This window comes from Rattus rattus, chromosome 2 (genome assembly GCF_011064425.1).
Source record: "Rattus rattus isolate New Zealand chromosome 2, Rrattus_CSIRO_v1, whole genome shotgun sequence".
NCBI lineage: Eukaryota > Metazoa > Chordata > Mammalia > Rodentia > Muridae > Rattus > Rattus rattus.
Genome location: NC_046155.1, coordinates 177,927,824 through 177,946,270, shown reverse-complemented (window position 1 = coordinate 177,946,270; position 18,447 = coordinate 177,927,824). Strand labels below are relative to the sequence as shown.

Below are 18,447 nucleotides of genomic sequence, written 5' to 3'. Positions count from 1 at the left end.
CCCTGCTTCTGGATTTCTCCCTTTTCTGTCGCAAGGGGGTGCTCTCTCTGAATAGTCGCCTTGTCCCTTCTGTCCTTTTCTCTCTGACCCATTCAGGGTTTATCCTTTTGGCCCTGTGACCCTCTTTATTTCTGCGGGTTCATCTCCATTCCTTGTGACTCTGTCTCTAGTGGTCTCTTCTCCTTCCTTGTCTCCCAATGACTGTCTCTGGAGGAATATCGACCCTTGTCCGTGTCTCCTTGGAACTGTCTTCAGGGGAATCTCGACCCTCCTAGGTGACTCCTTGTATTGTCCCCTCTTAGTCCTCTCTCTCTCTCTCTCTCTCTCTTCTCTCTCTCTCTCTCTCTCTCTCTCTCTCTCTCTCTCTCTCTCTCTCTCTCTCTCTCTCTCTCTCTCTCTCTCTCTCATTTGCCTCCCCGTGACTCCGTCTCGGGTGTTCTCTCTACGGTCTCTCCCTATGGCTCTCCATCTCTGGCGGTCTCTCCTTTATCCATGTCTCCCGGTAACTCTCCATCTCTGAGGGCCTGGCCCCTCCATATCTCCCTATGACTATACCTGAGTGTGTCTTTCTTGACTCTGGATCTCCCTATGACTTTGTCTTGGGTGTCTCTCGTGTTTCCTTGTGACTCTCCACCTGGAGCGTTCTCCCAACTCAGTCTCACTCTGGGATTTCCTACGCACACGCCCAGGTTTCCTCTCTTGAGTTCCTCCCCCAGGTCACGCCCCACCATGCGCCTTTCTCCCAGTTCCAGCCCTCCTATGAGTCCATTCTGGCAGGAAGCCGTTCTGGGGAGCAGTGGCCCGCCAGAGGCTGTCAAGCTCAGTGCACTCTGGGACTTATAGTTGGGGCCCTCGTGTACTCTATTCTTGGAACGCAACGGAGAACTACTGCTCCCGGCGTGCAATGCGCATCAGGCTGGCCGCTCCGGTGATGCGGGTGTCTGTTCAGTCTTTGCGGTTTTGCTGAGGTCGTCTGGAATTCCAGAAGGTGCAGGGGAGGTGAGGGAATTAAGATCAATCCTCAAGCACCGTTCTCTGAACGCAGAGTTCCCTGACCACCCTGAAAGCCTGTAGATGCCTGTGGTTCCCTGGGACGACTGGTGGAGGGCACTAGGAGTTCAGCTTCTTCCTTTGTTGTTTTCCCTAGTTAATACAGCAGATCACTGGATGCTATCTATTTTGCTTTTTAAAATAAGGGCTTGCACACTTGTAATCCCAGAGAGAGGCAGGAAGATCTCTGTGAGTTTGATGCCAGCTGATCTACATAGCAAGTTCCAGAGCAGCCAGGGCTACACGGTATCTGTCTGATAAATAAATAAGTAAATAGATAAATATTTCTGTATTTCTGGCTGGCTTCACACTTGCAAGGTATACGAAGATAACCAACGTCTGAGCTTCCTGCCTTCACCTCCCCAAGAACTGGGTTTATAGGCATATACCACCCGTGGGGGTGGGGGGAGGGGTGTTCAGGTACTGGGGATTGCCCCCGGGATCTTGTGTTCGCTCGGCAAGCACTCTATAAACTGACCAACACCACAACCCTCTAGCTGTTCTTTCTCGCATTCTTGAACCGTGTATGGGAAGGAGTGAATGTGATGCCCTCCTAATAAGAGGAATTGATGTAGATATGCGTTGGTAGGCACTGAAGAAATAAGACTTCTTATCCCCTGAGTGTGTGTCCTCGCCGGCCCTTCCTTGTACTTCCTGTTAGGTCTCAAACCTGGGGCAAAAGGCTAGCTGGGGTGCCTATTTAACATATCAGGGCAGAACTGGCTGCCAGGTTCTCCCAGAATCCCTCAGTCTCTACCTGTTACAGAGTGTGGCTAGTATACCTCATCCCTACCCTAAACTTCTTCAGCCCAGAGGCTGGGCTGCCCTTCCTCCAGTTGTTCTCCCCTGTATAACCCAGCCATTTTGGTTACCAGGCCCTTTTTGTCTACCCTTTACCGTCCTAGCCTCTTGGTCTCCTAGCTGCCCCTCTTTCTTCTCTGCTCTCCTCACACTCCACCTCAGAGTCACTCTGGACTCTCCTAGATGTCCCTGCCTCTGGCTGTGCTCTCCTTTTTATACAATAAACCTTTTCTTCCACCATACCTAGGTCAGGCCCATTCATTTCTTTTTTTCATTCACTTCCAAACTTTGCAATGTTTTCCAAGTTGCTTTTGTGTGGGCGCAGGTGCAAAAGGAGATTTATGATCCTGAAATCAATCAATCAATCTCTCTCTCTCTTTCTCTCTCTCTCTCTCTGTGTGTGTGTGTGTGTGTGTGTGTGTGTGTGTGTGTGTGTGTGTTACGTATGTATAATCTTATTCAGGTGGATTTCAACAGAGAAGAGCAAGATCTGATCTGGATAGGGTGGGTCCCTCTGGGGCATGGGTGAGCTGGACCCAGGTTATTCAAAGAGAAGGCAGATATGAATGGTACTTGGGAGAAAGAACAGTGTTCCATGAATTGTCAAGAGGTTGTGCTGGGAAATATGGGGGACATGAATGCATTTTTCAGAAACCTGTTGCACTCTGACTCTACATATATGTACAAAACTGTGTAGACACACACACACACATACATATATACTCACACATGTATATGGTTTTGTGCTTTTTGTTTGTTTTTGAGACAGGGTTTCCCTGTATAGATCTAGTTGTCCTGGAACTAGCTCTATAGACCAGACCGGCCTTGAACCGACAGAGATCCATTTGTTTCTGCCTCCCAAGTGCTGGGATTAAGGGGGAAGGACAACCATACCTGGCTTGGATTTTGTTTTAAGATGTATTTATGTATATGAGTACACTGTCGCTGTCTTCAGACACACCAGAAGAGGCACTGGGTTCCATTATAGATGGTTGTGAGCCACCATATGGTTACTGGGAATTGAACTGAGGACCTCTAGAAGAGCAATCAATATTCTCAATCGCCGAACCAGAACCATTTCTCCAGCCCACGATGTTGTATTTTTTTAATACTTATTTTTATTTCCCTGTGTGTGGTCATGGAGGCCAAAGTGTATCAGTGTTTTTAATCTGAGTTATCTCTCCTGAAACTGTAGTTGTGAGCTGCTGATGTGGGTGCTATGAACTGGACAAGCATTTTTAATTGCAAAAATCACTTCTTCGGCCCCAGGACATTGTATATCTGAATTGATAAAGTGGTATTTTCTTCCTGATTCTGTGTGTGTTGCTAGGGACAAGCCTGACAGGGCCTTTGTACATGCTAAGCAAATCCTTTCCCCTTAAGGTACTTGCCAAGCCATAGTGCCTTGTATTTCTCACATACTCATGGGACTCTCCAGGGGAGAGATCACATTCATGTCTTTCCTAGTCAACCTTCCTGGCTTCTTTTAAAGATTATAAAATGTATGTAGTCATGGAGGCCAGAAAATGGTACCATCTGTCACTTCCTTCACTGCCCATTTGTCTTAGGCAGGAAGCCAGCCAGCCCAGTCTGTGAGTGTGTTGTGTGCATTTGAGGGGATGTTCAGCTTGTTTCTTGGGTAGTGGGACCTGAACCCTGGTTCTCACATTGCCAAATCCTGTACTTTTAACTAAGCCCTGAGCACCCAAGGCTCCCACTCCCCTGTTTTGAAGAATTAAGACTAATGGGCTATGGTAAATAGCTCAATGGGTAAAGTGCTTGCCTCGCATGTACCAAGTTCTGGTTTCAGTCCCCAAAACTGTATAAACTGGTTGTGGTGGCATATGCTTGCAACCCCAGCAATGGAGGAGGTAGAACTTGACTACTTGTTGAGTTTGAGGCCAGCCTAGTCTACATGAGACCGGCTTAAAGGGGTGGGGAGAGGCTGGAGAGATAGCTCAGTGGTTCTCCTCCAGAGGACCTGGGTTCAATTCCCAGCACCCACATGGCAGCTCATAACTGTCTGTAACTCCTGTTCCAGGGGACCCGACACCCTCACACAGACATGCATGCCAGCAAATCCACAATGTACATATAATGAAAAAATAAATTATCTTTAAAGGCAGGGTAGGACCCAGACTCTGCCACTGTTTCTGATGTTGTCTTAGTCCCACCCCTTCTTCTGTCATCAAACTGAAGAATCTGAGTCTTACCCATCTCTTGGAGTCGTTCCTTCCTCCCCACCCACCCACCCCAAGATAAAGAAAGCATGACTCTTCCTGTTATCTTTATATTGAGATTTTTTTTTTAAAAAAAAGAACATTATAGATGTGAGGGGTGGGAAAGGATGACTGACAGCAGGAGCTATAGAAACCCAAAGCTCCAGAAAATTAAAAAAAAATAAAATATATATTTATACATTTATATATATATATATATACCAAGTAATGCATGTGAGTCCCAGAGAAGCAGAAAGCAGCAGCAAGAAGCAACTAGCACACAAGGACCTGGGTTCATGTACAGCACACACAAGCCATTCCAATCCTGATAACCCCCCCCCAGCCCAGTCCCCATCCCCAAGAAAAGATGTTTAAGAAACTTCCCTCTTAAATGGGGCTGCACAACTGGGGTACTGTGGCACATCTGTAATCTCAGCACCTGGACGGTGGAGACGTTAAGATAAGGGTTCAATGGAAGCCTTAGCGACACAATTAAGTTTGAGACCAGCTTGGGCTACATTAAGAATATCTCCAAAGCTATTTACAAAAATAAAAAAAATGAAAAACAAAAGAGCTTCTTAGTTGTTTGCTCTTGTCTCCGTGTTCAGAAAAGGAAAAGAGGATCATAGTGCCTTTAAGGCTGACAGAGGCCATTTCTCTTCTCATCCCTGCTAAAGCAGACCATGTTATTTTTAACACTGAGATAAGATGGCCGCCATTACTGCCCCTCAGAAACACTTCAGAGTTGTCTTTAAGACCACGTGGGTGGCTGGGCAGTGATGGCGCACACCTTTAATCCCAGCACTAGGGAGGCACAAGCGGGCAGATAATCTTGAATTACAGGGCAGCCTGATCTACAGAGCAAATTCAGGATAGCCAAGGCTACACATAGAAACCTGTCTCAAAAAACCCGGACAGAGAAGCGGGGGAGGGGGTGTCGGGAAGAGAGAGACAGACAGACAGAGATTCCATGTGGATATTTTTGGTGGGTTTGTTTGTTTGAATAGCACGGAGAATAATTTAGGCAAAGGTGTCCATCCATCGCTTCATCTAAGGTAGCCTCAAGGTAGTGGGCTTTCGGTAAAAGAAAAACCCAGAGCCACTTTGATGCAAAGCTGAGTGACAGGTAGACACTCTATGCATAAAGATGACTCCTGCCCACTGGGAATTGCTGACCTCCAGAATTTTGTTTATTTTGGTTTGAACTTAAAGGAGAGAGGTACACTACATGGCCTCCTTCCCAAACCCTTTAACACACACACACACACACACACCCATACATACTGACTAAGGCACAGCGAAGGCAGGCAGGCAGGCAGGCAGGCAGGCAGGCATGCTTTGGCAATGAGGCCTGTAAAGAGGCCCATGGGGTGAAGAACTGCAAAGGAGCGTGGGTAACTGCAAAGGAGTGTGGGATGTGTGGGGCCAGCACCTTTGAGGGGTAAGGAAGAAAAAGCAAGAATTCTGAGGGCTCCCAAGAAAACAGGCAGGTGACAAAACCCACAGGAAAGACTATAGAGATAGAAAAATGAAGGAGGTAAGCTGTGAAGCCACAGCTCACGGGTAAAGCAGGCATATCAGAAGAGGAAAGGTTAAGAAAGGGATGGAGAAGGAAACAGGGACTAAGGAAGAGCATACGTATCCGACGGGGAGGAGGAAACGGGTGGGAGATGAGGAGAAAACAGGACGATACCAATCACCTGGGTAATCAGATTGAAGAGGCTGCAAGGAGAGATGGGGAAGGGAACCCCTTGTCAAACTTAGACCTTGACGAACACCAGACGGGTGGAATACACCAGATCAGACACATATGCCAGCAGGTTGATACCTGTCAGGATGGACACCGCCAGCCGTCGGTCCCAGCTACACACTGCATTGGGTTGTACATAAGTACGAGAGCAGCTTGGATCCATTGAACGGCGGGGTTGGCTGTTATACCTCTGATCAAATTGGTAGAGGGGCCAGAGAACAATGGCAGTGGCGTAAAGGAGCACAGACAGTAAGGCCAGGCCTGACAGGAAGGTAGGGAAAGGGATGGGCAGCATGTTGGTACAATCCCCCAGGTTGAGTAGGACGGTCACTGCTGCTAGGATGAAGCAGATGGCATAGACTGCCACACACCATTCCAGGGCCGGCCTTTGCTGGTACAGGCTCGGCTCACTGATGAAGGCAAAGATGATGCAGGCTACGAAGGTCTCGAACACTTTGAGCAGCCCTGGCACGGTAGCCATGTAGCCAGTGATCTCACCAGGCCTTGCACGAGTCCAGGCCACTTCAGTAGCATACGCCAAACAGGCAACGCAGGAGAAGGTGGTGGCAGCGATGGCGTGGTCCCGGGAACGTCCGTGAGGTAGGAACTGCACGTAGGTGGTGGGATAGATGATGGAAGAGGACAGGCAGAAGAGGGCCGCGTAACAGGCGAACGTGATAGGGAAGTTTCGCCATGACAGGGGGAAGCGGGCCTGGAATCCACCTAACTCCACAATCAGGATGATGAGGGTAACAGCAAAGCAGAAACACCAGGTGAACATGGCCCAGTTACCCATGGGCCCTGTCCAAGCACCCACACTGGCCACCAGTGAGAAAGCCACACAGGTGGATACTAGCTGCAGGAGGCGGAGGAGGCCCAGGGGCTGGGTCAGCGCCCGGGCGGACCCCACAGTGGTGGAGGATGATGTTGTAGTTGTGATGGTTGTACGGGTGACTGTGACCGGCATGGCTGAGAAAAAGAAAAGCATTTGAATAAGGTCTGGTATACTGAGGAATCCAGGTACCCAGCCCTCATCTGTTTTGGAACAAATTACTTTGAACTCTGAAAGGGCTATGTCTTAGTATGTGAAACTTTTCTATAAGCTATAAAAATGGATTGGTCATCTAGATTCCAAGCTCATCCTAGCCCTGCCCATGAGAAACTCAGAATCCAGATCCTCAAAGCAACACTCCTTGCTTCCCTTCCCCAGGGAGTCAGCGTCCTACCCACTGGAGTGTGTTTGTGATACCGGGTTGGAAAACCTGAGCTGGATCTCTGGGACATACCTGGTGGCAGGAAAAAGACTACTCCTTCAAGTCAACTCTGACCTCCTCCACATGAGCACATAAGACTCATACCGAATATACACCTACAGCTGTGGTCTCGGGGATGTGGCTCAGTGGGCGACATGCTTGTCTACCATTCAGGAAGCCCTGGATCTGAACCCTGCACTGTGCAAAGCGAGGGGAGAAGTGCGCACTCGTGATCTTAGCATTTGGAGCACTAAAGTAGGAAGATTACTATGAGATGGAGGCCAGCCTGGGTTCTGTGGTAAAATCTGGGCTGGCTTGAGCTACAGAATGAGATTCTGCCTTAAACAAAACAAAACAAAACAAAACACAGCCCGGTCTACCTAGTGAGTTCCAGGATGGCCAAGGCTACTCAGAGAAACCCCATTTTGTAACAAACAAACAACAATAAAACCACTCAGCCACAAGAGATATGGTCTAAGATCCAGCCTGTACTTCACTTCCTCCTGTGTGTGACCTAGGGCTTTTTACCCCAGGCCCTATGAACAAAGTTCCCCCTTTCACCCACAGCTCAGTTATCTCTAACTTCTCCATAGCCAAGACTCCAACTTCCTTATACTTTATGCACTGTGAAAAGATTTCTTTTATGGAAGAGCGACGTAGACATTAGCAGCCCCCTCCCCTATCCACCCAATATTCCAACTTCCATTCTGCCTCCCACATCTAACCAAAGTACTGGACCTACATCCTTCTCCTTACTCCTCTCCCAGAGATCTCTGACGGGAAACATCAAGCTTTCTCCCTCCCCCTTCCTTCAAGCTCTCCCCACCCCCCAATCCTACCTCAGACCTGGAAAATCCAAAGACAGCTCAGTTTCCGCTTTCCTATCACTGAGCTTATCACTTCCTCCAGGGACTAGGCTAACAGGTACCTCAAGTTCAGGAAAATTCAACTTCCTCCATTCTCAGTGAGTGGCCCAGCTCCCTCCACTGAAATCTCTAGTTTTCAAGGTCAGTTATGCAGATCTGGACCTCAGGACAGGCTTCTCAGCCTTCTAGCCTGCTAGCGTACCATGTGACTCAGACATGGGATGTGACTAGAAGGACTAACATCTTTTTTTTTTTTTTTTTTCGGAGCTGGGGACCGAACCCAGGGCCTTGCGCTTGCTAGGCAAGCGCTCTACCACTGAGCTAAATCCCCAACCCCGATCTTATCTTTTTTTTTTTTTTTTTTTTAAACACTGTAAACCACAGCTTCTGTCTTCGTATCCTAGAAGCACTAGGACCAGATGCCAGAGCCCTCCTCAGGATGCTAACTATCTGACCTCTCAGCTGATGACCCTAAAGATATGAGAAGGTGGTTTCCAGATCCACTTTTCTTATTACTATTGTCAGTTCTGTGGTTATTTCTTCTGAATCGAACATCAGCTGCTGGAGGGAGGGGAGAGGTTCAAATAACTCAAAAGCTATAGAGACTTGCGGCCAACTAGATGGTTCAGTGGGTAGAGAAAACTTACAACACAGCATGATAAGCTGAATTCAATCCCCAAGACCCACATGGTGGATAGAACCAAATTCTGCAAATTGTCCTCCGACCCCCATACACTTGCTATGGGGTGTACCCATACACGCATGCACGCAATAATTACATGTTAGAAAGGAAAACCACAGAACTTCCAAGGCTCAGGAAACATACTCAGAACGTTACAAGGCTGTGCTATGGGGCTCCTCCCAAAGCTGAAGTAATTTATGAGCATCAAGCGATTAAGAGAGGACAGGAAGGCTCTTCTGCCCAGCTACCTACAAGTTGAGCAGTGTGCCCCAGAAATGCATCTTTCATGAGTCCTCGCCCATGCTGGGGTGGGCTTTTTCGTTATACCTATGGCCCTGCAAGTATTTCCTGTCAACTCACGGCTTCACCAACATGCACTTTAGTTAACTTAGGTTTCTCTGATCTAACATCTCTTTTTTTGTTTGTTTGTTTTGTTGTGTCCTGGAACTCACTATGCAGACCAGGCTGGCCTTGAACTCATAGAGATCCATCTGCCTCTGCCTTCAGAGTGCTGGAGTTAAAGGCGCCTGCCACCACCGTGCAGCAGTCCATCATCCTGTGCTCTGAGATGAGCATAAAGTTATTCATAACTTCCCCCCACCCCAGGAAAAGTCCTGCTAAGGTCGAGCCCATGGAAAGACTGAAGGGCATGTTTTAACCTCTGGAAGATCACACTGTCCCAGAACAGCTCCCAAAGTACACAGGAGCCAGCTCCTGGATACAACTTCTTAAACACATGGATTCTCTGATTCTATTCTTTGGAACCCTCCCAGGTGCCTCGTCTCTCAGGGTCTAGGAATCTAGGCACCATTCCCCTCCTTCCTCATACCCAGAGATCAAGCTCTGGTCCTTCCACTCCTCCTGTAAATCCAATTCAGCATTCCTGGCTAAGTTAGATAACCCAGAAATTCCCAGCCCTCTTATCATGGACTCAGTTCAGTTTCTAGGCACTATGCTCCTAAATTGAGCGGTCAAGGCCCCTGGTAAACCTCCATCAGACTCAGAACAGGGCTCTAAACCCTCCCCTCTTATACTCCCGGTCTAAAACCCCAGTTCTCTTCCCCTAAAGTTGGACACCAGCCCCCCACCCCAAGTCCTTGGCCCTCAGAACTGTATGTCCAAACTGCAGCCACTCCACCCTCAAGAGCTAGGAATTAGGGCTCAGAGCACACTCACCTGCTTCCTTAACAGAGGATCGGAAGGAGAAAGTTCCGGCTGCGAAGGCGGATTGGGTTGCACACCTGGAAAAGGCAGATCAGAAGCCCTGGAGGAAGAGAGGGAGGGTCAGAGGGAACTCAGACAGTCTTCCCTTGCAGCACTGTGACCCCGGAGCCCTAAACTCTACAGCTGGGACATGTCTCCTGGTGGGGACGCATACTTGGCAGAGATTTCCGAGGGAGGTCCCAGAGGTTGCCCTGGGGAAGCGCCGCCCCTCTCCTTCCTCTCCGAGAACTTGCTGTGTGGGTGGGGTGTAAGCAAATATGGGTAAAGGGCCCGCCCTCAGGCCGGAGAGGGGCGTGAGTGCTGTTAACCGAGCCCCGGCTTTGCCGTCTGCAGAGGGAGATCCCAGGGCGGTGGTTGTACAGGCGGGAGGCCCAGCCTGGCCCGGAGTCTCCGCTCCTTATAAGGGCTTTAAGTCACCACAGCCAGGGCAATGTGGCAGGGACCAGGAGGTGGTGCCAAGACCCCCGTCGCCGAGAAAGCGAGAGTCGGGAGGGGGGAAAGGGAGGGACGAAGGAGGGAGTGTTAATGTTCCTTGAAAAGTGTGAGTTTAGAGCCAGGCAGAACGACTCCCACAAGTTGTCCTCTGACCTCTTTCAGTGCCCTGCGGTACATGCGTCCCTCACCCACTGCAAAAATATATTTTAAAAATTATTTTGAGAAAAACATTTGCTATGTAAGCCTCGCTGGCCTGGAACTTGCTATGTAGACCAGGCTGGTCTTGAGTTCCTGGGGATCTGCGTGTCTCTGTCTCCCAAGTGCTGGGATTAGGGTAAAAGAAAAAAAAAATTTTTAAACTCTGGGTCCTTCCAGAATGAGGAAAGTCCGGCCTGGAGTGCAGAACGGTGTTTCCAAAACACCGGTTGAGACAGGATTGGAAATTAGGGTCTTCCTGGGGTCACAGAAAGTTCAAAGACCACCAACGGGGTGGGGGGTGTTGTTGGGGATTTAGCTCGGTCCTCAGCTCTGGGGGAGGGAGGGCGGCGGGGGAGACCATCAACGGGTGGGTGTGGGGTGAAAGGGAAGCTGCTGATGGTGAGGTAGGTAGAGTATTTGACTAGCATGTGTGAGGTACTGGGTTCAACCTCTAAGAAGTGGGAATGCAGTTAAGGGATTGAGACTCTCCTGAGTATGACCAGCGCGGACTCCTTTAAAACTCCTAAATTTTGACTGAGCTCGAGGACCCATCTCTTTCTTGGCTCCAAGCTAGAACTCATGCAGGAGTTGGAACTCTCCCTGGGAACTAGAAGCCTCCAACACACTTGGGAGTTGAGACAGAAAGGCAGAAACCTCCAGCTCCCACAGGTATTGGTTTTTGGGAAGCTAGGCCTAGCCTGACGCCTGCACTACAATAAGTGGGCAACAGATCGCCTTTAATCCCTGCATTTAGGAGGAAGAAGCAGGCGGATCTCTATGAGGTCAGGGCCAGCCAGGTCTACATAGCGAGTTCCAGGACTACAAGGGTGATACATATAAAAAAAAAAAAAAAAGGTGGGTTACTGTCCCGCCACAGATACCAGAAGACGGAAGAGCATAAATCCTTCTGCCCAGGAGAAAAGTTAGAAAAGAAGGGATACTAGAAAGAAAAACCCTAGGAAAGATAACGGAACTAGTGGTCCAGAGGGCTTTCAGCACCGTTTGAAGTCATAGCTCAGGAATGCTCAGCTCAAGACATAAGCAGAGTGAGGAAACGCCCCTAGAGCTTCCTCCTAGGTCTAGTTCCACTCTCGGGGCCACACCCAGCACCCCTGCTACCCTCTCCCATGCCGCACTCCTGAGGTCATCCATCACTCCACAGGCTGGGCACATGATGGGCACAGCCCTGATCAGACTCCGGGCCACTCCTCACACCAGTGGTGGGCTCAGCCTTAAGCCCGCTTAACCCCCCCACACACACACACACACTCTCACAGACCCTCTGGAAGGAGGTTCAGAACAAGAACTTTTCCCCACCAGGTACAAGCATCCAGGAGCTCCATCTTCTCGGATTCAGATATCTATACTCCATTTTTCCAAGTCCTCAAACTAAAAGTCGAGATTCCAGCCCCTCCCTTCTTCTGCCCAAATTCAGACCCCAGTACCTTCTCCCTCAGAACAAATTCAGAACCCCGACTTCCTCCAGATTAAGGTCTGAATCCAGCCCTCCTCCCCTAAGACCCATCTTAAATCCAGATCCCAAGTCTTTTAGGTGAGACCTAGGAGTCTAGATCCCATCTTACCTCTCTCAGCCTCAGGGGTCCAAGGATCATCGTCCTTCCTCAGACCCACGTGCCCACTCCCCAGCCCCTTCTCTTTTCCATGTATGACCTCAGATGTTCAGCCTTTCATCTAGAGCTTGAGTCCTGGCCCAACTGCAGTGTTTCTAGGGACCCAGACACCTGAATCCGTGCCCACTCCTCTTTCTAGACCCAAGGATCCTGAACCACTATCCCTTCCCTTCGGGGGTCCCTGCAGCCTCACCTCTCCAGTCAGTGGCGTCTGCAGCACAAACAAGGACGACAGCTGCAGACTAAAAGGGTCTTAAAGCTGGGTGGAGTTGGCCAGCTGAGGAGCGCGCGAGGGAGGAGTTGAGGGCGGGGTTTGGGCCTGGCTAGGGCGGTGAAAAGGGACTTTCCCTTCATTCAGGCTATCCCTGGTCCGGCCCCGAAGGCGGGGCTAATGTCACACCACGCCCCCCAGAAGTGTCCTGGAACTCCAGCCCGACCAGTGAGGGGATTCAGGGCTGAGGTCACCGTTGCCGTGGAGACAAAACAGGAAGACACAGCAGCTGGAGGCGTGGGGGCTCCCGGGGGCTATCCTCCCTGACAGAGCTCTGCAAAGAAATCTCCAGAGTAGGCTGGAGAATGCCGTTGCCAAAGAAACGTATGTGTTTATGGTTTGTTTTAGAGTCCCCCCCCCCACTAAGCCCCATGCCTAGTTTCACCTCATTCAATTCTCCCTCTCTCGGCCCCCACAGCCTTGCCTATCAGTTCCCCCACTCTAACCAGAAAAGGGAAATCTTACACATCCAGGTCTCAGCAGTTTGGGGGCTAGACCTCTGTTTAACAGAGTCTGTGGGCTAGGGTCTTGTCTACCCGAAGAGAATTTAGGAATTTAGGGTGCCAGGCCCTAAGTGAGCAAGCTACCTTGACTGGTGAGGCCCAACCCCCAAAGAACAAAGACTAGATTCCTGTGTTTAGGGGTCTACGCAAAGGAGAGTGGGCCATAGCTCCCATTACACTGTAATCGTGGTCAGAGGACTGCTGGGCCACGTCTCAACAGATCGCAGCCAGGAAGAGCGAAAGGATGATGGATAGTGTCTAAATTCCTGGAAATTTGGGGTGAGGGTCCCAAATTTCTGAGCGTTCAGACAGTTTTCAAAACATTTGTGGTTGGTTGGTTTGCCGAACCGCCTAGGTCTGGAAGGGCGCGCTATTTTGGGCCTGAATTCCTGCCTTCAGGACAAAGGGACTCAGAATCTTTATGAGGGAGACCGGGCTAGGGTCGGGAGCTCTGAATTCTAAGTTCCCATATGGCAATATGGGAAGGATTTTGTGGACCCCCTTGTACCGGAAAGAGAGGTGCAAAAGAGGGAAAGAAATGCAGGGTTGGGCTTTAAAAAAAAATGGTCGGATTTGAGGGCCTGAAAGGACTCGACTGAACCAAAAGGGAAAAGAGGCTGAAGGTCGCCGTGCTGGAGGGACCTTTAGGAGAGACCTAAGGGTCCCAATGCGGGCCCCCTGGGCAGGGCGGAGACCCGGGACAGCAGGTTCCCTCCCTCCTGGCTGCACTCACCCCGCTCGGCAGCGGTCTCGGGCGCGGCCCTGATCTGCTGCTCCTGGGCGGGGCCTAGTGGCGGTGGCTGCTGTTGGCTGCGGCTGCGGCTGCTTGTCTCTTCCCCACGGCTGCTTCTAGTCACCTTCCAGGAAGATTGAAGAGGCTTATAGACCTAGCTCTAGAGAGAAAACCGGGAGCTTCGCGAAGTGAGGGGTCCAAAGGGTCCAGGAGCTCACTACGGCCAGCTCCGTGTCCTACAGAGGAGGGAGGAGCTGAAGAGGGGACCTGGGCGCTTGCCTCGTGCTTTGCAGAAGTGGGGGTGGGGACCAAGGTAGGGGTGGGTAGGCGAAGAGCTGTGTGCTCACTTTGCATGTCTGGGAAGAGGCACGGAAACAGACCCTCCTTGTCATTTTATGCCCCGCAAAAGGGAGGGTTTTGGGTTAGTTTAAACACACACACACACACACACACACACACACACACACACACGCACTTTATGTGTGAGAGTGCAAATGTGGAAGTCAGAGGACAACTTGTGGGAGTCAGTTATCTCCTCCTAGTGAATGGGATCGGAGAATCGAAGGTCATCAGGTTTGGTTGGCTAGTCCTTTATCCACTTACAGTGCTCTGTCCTGTGGCGGAGGTATTTCCTGTGTAGGTACTGAGATGGCTCAGTGGGTCGAGCCAAGCCTGATGTTGCTCATCTAGGACCCATGTGGTAGAGGAGAGAACTGATTCCCAAAAGTTTTCCTCTGACTGACACAGGTTCGTTGTGTCATGCAATGGCATGCACCACCACCACCACCGCCCCCCAAACATAAATGTAAAACAAACAAAAAGCAAAATGTCTCAGTGCCCAGGGTAGCATGAACAAGACACAAGCACCTGGGGTATGTAAGTGTGTGTTACAGAAGATTGAACCCCCTATCTCAAAAAAAAAAAAAAAAAAAAAAAGCGCTAGGGTGAGCACCGTATCACTGAGCTCTCTCCCCTGCCCCGTTTGCAAACATTTGAAGAGTGAGTCACAGGGTGTAATTTTGGGGAAATGTAACCCTTGGCTTCCCAGGTCTGTGTAACCTGTGATTGGGTATGTGCTACTGGTTCAGTGTTTAACCCACCTTTTAGGACAGAACCCCCACCCAAATGTCCCAAACCCATCACTACTACTCCCCGTCCAACAGGCTGTGCTTGTTTTCTAGGGGGCCCGCTTCAGAAGTGTTGCAGGACGTGAGCAACCCCTCTCCAAACTCATACCAGCTTCCAAGTAAACGGACTTCCTTGATCAGAAGCAGTATTGTGTGGTTGAACGCGACGGTGAATGGTGAATAGAGCCATTCATTGTGCGCACACAGGCTGCTTTTGGCAGGGGCGCAAAGGGCGAGGAAAGCAAATAACAAGTACAGAGTTACTTATTCCAAGGAAGAAAAACTTACTGCCCAACCCACGATGGAAGAGGACTTACTGCCCAACCCTCGGTGGAAGAGGTCCAATGTAATCCTCGGCAGACTGGGCATCTGACTAACTGGTCTTCCGAGGAAGCTGTGCTCCCTTCAGGGCCTCAGCAAGTGTTGCTGCCATCAACAAGGTGGACGTGTGGCTGGTTAAGATTGGTGAGATGAATCCACTATGGTCGACCATAGCCGTCTTTGCTTAGGAGCTCACTGAGCCAGCCCTGAAGTATCCAGAGAAAGGCTGAGCAAGAGACACCAAGCAGCTATCTGGTCTATCATATGACATAGTAGAGGTGGTTACCGAAGAGTTAATGAGATACGGACTATGAGGTGGTTTTCCTTCTCACAACTAACACCTACTCTGTAAGCTTTATTTTCTGGGCTAACCATCAAATCTTTTTCTGTCTTATGATTCAACTAAAATACTTTTTTATGCTAGTGTATGCGCGTGCGTGTGCGCGTGCATGCATGTGTGAATTTATGTGCACCACAAGCATCTCTTAGAGGCCAGAGGTGGAATCAGATACCCTACGTGTTGACGTATGGTTGTGAGCTATTGTATGTGTGCTAGGATCTGAACTCAGATTATCTAGAAGAGCAAGATTTTATGTTATCCCAGGCTGGCCTCAGACTCACAGAGATCCACCTTCCTCTGCCTCCTGAGTGCTGGGATTAAAGGGATCCCCTGCACCACTGGCTGTGTGAGATGTTGTTTAACAAAGGAAAAAGCTTCCATGGGGCTGCTGACGGCTTTGTGGTTAATTGCTCTTACTGCTTTTGCAGAGGACTTGAATTCAGTTCCTAGCACCCACGATTGGTGGGTCACAATCAATTGTAATTCTCACTCCAGGAGATCTGGTGCCCTCTTCTGGACTTCAGGGACTTTGCATTCACATACTCACACACTTACAGAGATACACATTTAAAAAAAAAAACAAAAAACGATAAAACAAACAAATAAACAAATCTTTACAAAGCTTCCCATTTTTTTTGGCTCTAAGCCATGAGAATGTTTGGCAGCTTCTGACCTCAGTGACCTATTGTTCTAACCTGAGGTTATGTCCCAGAAGTCAAGTATCAGTCACCTCTGCTGTCCTTAATCCCACCACAAAAAAAAAAAACAAAAACAAAAAAAAAAACACTTCTTTGTTTCTTAGATCTTCAACAAGAGTGCTTTCTTTTCCTCTTTCTTTTCCTCTTCCTCTTCCACTTCCTCTTCTTTTTCCTCAACAGAGTTTGTCTGTCTGTGCAGTCCTGGCTGTCCTGCAACTCACTAATAGACCAAGTTGGCTTCAAACTCACAGATCTGCCTGCCTCTGCCTCCTGAGTCCTGTGCTTAAATGCCTGTGCCACCACGGCCTGGTTCAAGATTGCTTTCTTATTTTGCACCTGAAGTTCCTAGTCCCTCAGCCTTCTCCTTTCACTTTTGCCTTACTTGGCTAAAGATTCAAAGTTCTTAATTTCAGATGACATGTTTACTCTGTCAGGATACCTGACACCCTCTGCCCTTCCATCACTGTATTGATATTGTCTCCATTCTCTCTCTCTGTCTCTCTCTCTCCCTCCCTCCATCCCTCCCTCTCTCCGTCTCTCTGTGTCTCTGTGTCTCTGTGTCTCTGTCTCTCTGTCTCTGTCTCTCTGTGTGTGTGTGTGTGTGTGTGTGTGTGTGTGTGTGTGTGTGTGTACAGACATGTGGGTGCTAACCTGGAGCTTACAGTATAACTTGCAGGGATCAGCTCTCTCCCTCTATCATGTGGGTCTCAGGGTTTGAACTCAGGTCATCAGTCATGCAGGCAAATGTCTTTACCAGCCAAACCATCTCCATGGACCCATTGGTGTTTTTGAGATAGACAGGATTTCATGCAGCCCAGACTAGTCATGAAATCACTACATAGCCTACGTTGACTTGAACTCCAAATCCTCCTGCTTCCACCTCCTGGGTGCTGGAATTATAAGTAAGTTCCATTCTCTCCAGATGTTTTGAGATAGGATCTTATTCTGTATCCCAGAGTAGACTGGAACTTGACATCTATCCCAGGCTGGCTTTGAACTCATGACAGTCCTTTTTTCTCAAATGTTGGGATTACAGACTTGGGCTACAATGCCCACCTCTATGGTTTAGATCTTAAATGCCCCATAGAGTTCCATGTGTGGAAGGCTCGATCCCCTGATGGCACCATTTTAGGGGAGGTTCTAGAAACTTTGAAAGGTGGGAAGAGCTGAAGGAAATAGGTCACTATGTGCACATCTTTGGAGGTTATACCAAATGTCCAATCCTTTCCCCTTCTCCCATTCCCAGATCATCTTGATATGAACTGCTTCGGCATGTCTTCTCTGCCATGGAGGACCCAACCCTCTGAAAGCATGAGCCTTTCCTCACATTGTTCTTTCGGGTATAGTCATCATAGGAACAGGAAGTACCAAAGACAGCCAGCATCACTAACTACTCTCATGGTTTTGGACCACTGTTAAGTAAAATAAAGGTTTCTTGAACACCAGCGCTGTGATACAAGGGCAGTCTGTCTTGTTCCCAAGTCAGCTACAAGTGCCTTGGGAATGTAACATCTTGAATTTAATTCCCAGCACCACATAAACAGGTATTGTGGTGCATGGCTATAATCTCAGTCCTTAAGAGATGGGGAAAGGATGATTAGCAGTTCAAAGTCAGCCTTGGCTATATAGTGAGTTCAAGGCCAGCCTGGGCCATGTGAGAATCTGTTTCAAAAGAGTGGGGTAATATGAGATGGCTCATTGGATAAAGATGCTTGCATCCAAGCCTAATGATTCCAGTCGATCCCTGGGACCTATATAGTGAAAGGAGATAACTAGAACTGGCTCCTTCAAGTTATCCTCTGACCTTTGTTCGTACAACGTATGATATGCAGGGCCTGGCATGGTGGTACAAGCCTTTATTTCCCGGTAGTCAGGATCTCTGAGTTCAAGGCCAGCCTGGTCTACATAGTGAGCTCCAGGACAGACAAATCTACACAATGAGACCCTGTTTCAAACAAAATCAAAACCAAAGTGTGACGTGCACTTCTGTATGTGTACATACATAACAAATAAATGAAAGTAATTTTTAGCGTTATAAAGTACACTGGCAATATTAGCTTAATGGCCGAGCTCTTGTTTGGTAATCTGTGAGGCCTAAACTTTAATTTCCAAGAACAAGGGTGGGGAATCTACTTGCTTCCCTACACGTTATGAGTCGGTAATCTATTTAAGGAAACATCTTTTCCAGTTGCCCAGTACCTCCCTCTTTGCTTTTACTATTTTGTAACTTTCCAGAAATACCTATTGCGTAATATCCATTATTTATGTTTCTAGAACTATTATCCATGCACATGTATTCAAGGAGTATAGGTACCCATGTCAGAATACGCCGAGGTAAGATACCT

The 18,447-nt window shown here is 48.9% G+C and overlaps 1 protein-coding gene across 4 annotated transcripts; it reads right to left on the bottom strand.

Annotated features, from left to right (window-relative positions):
* Positions 1-5,344: 5,344 nt before the first annotated feature.
* On the bottom strand, positions 5,345-13,892 carry Myadm (myeloid associated differentiation marker). 4 transcript variants are annotated; one of them, XM_032894546.1, is made up of 3 exons: positions 13,617-13,892; positions 9,798-9,885; positions 5,345-6,789 (listed from the first exon to the last, which is right to left on the bottom strand). In XM_032894546.1, the coding sequence occupies exon 3, from the start codon at positions 6,785-6,787 to the stop codon at positions 5,831-5,833; it is 957 nt and encodes a 318-aa protein (XP_032750437.1). In that variant the 5' UTR covers positions 6,788-6,789; positions 9,798-9,885; positions 13,617-13,892; the 3' UTR covers positions 5,345-5,830. The 4 variants fall into 4 exon arrangements, with proteins under 4 accessions (XP_032750437.1, XP_032750438.1, XP_032750439.1 ...); XM_032894547.1 differs by lacking the exon at positions 13,617-13,892 and adding an exon at positions 12,303-12,389; XM_032894548.1 differs by lacking the exon at positions 13,617-13,892 and adding an exon at positions 12,062-12,080.
* Positions 13,893-18,447: the final 4,555 nt, after the last annotated feature.

Bases quoted from the DNA above. Each gene is read 5' to 3' on its own strand.
- Myadm (XM_032894546.1), bottom strand. From the start codon at position 6,787: ATGCCGGTCACAGTCACCCGTACAACCATCACAACTACAACATCATCC.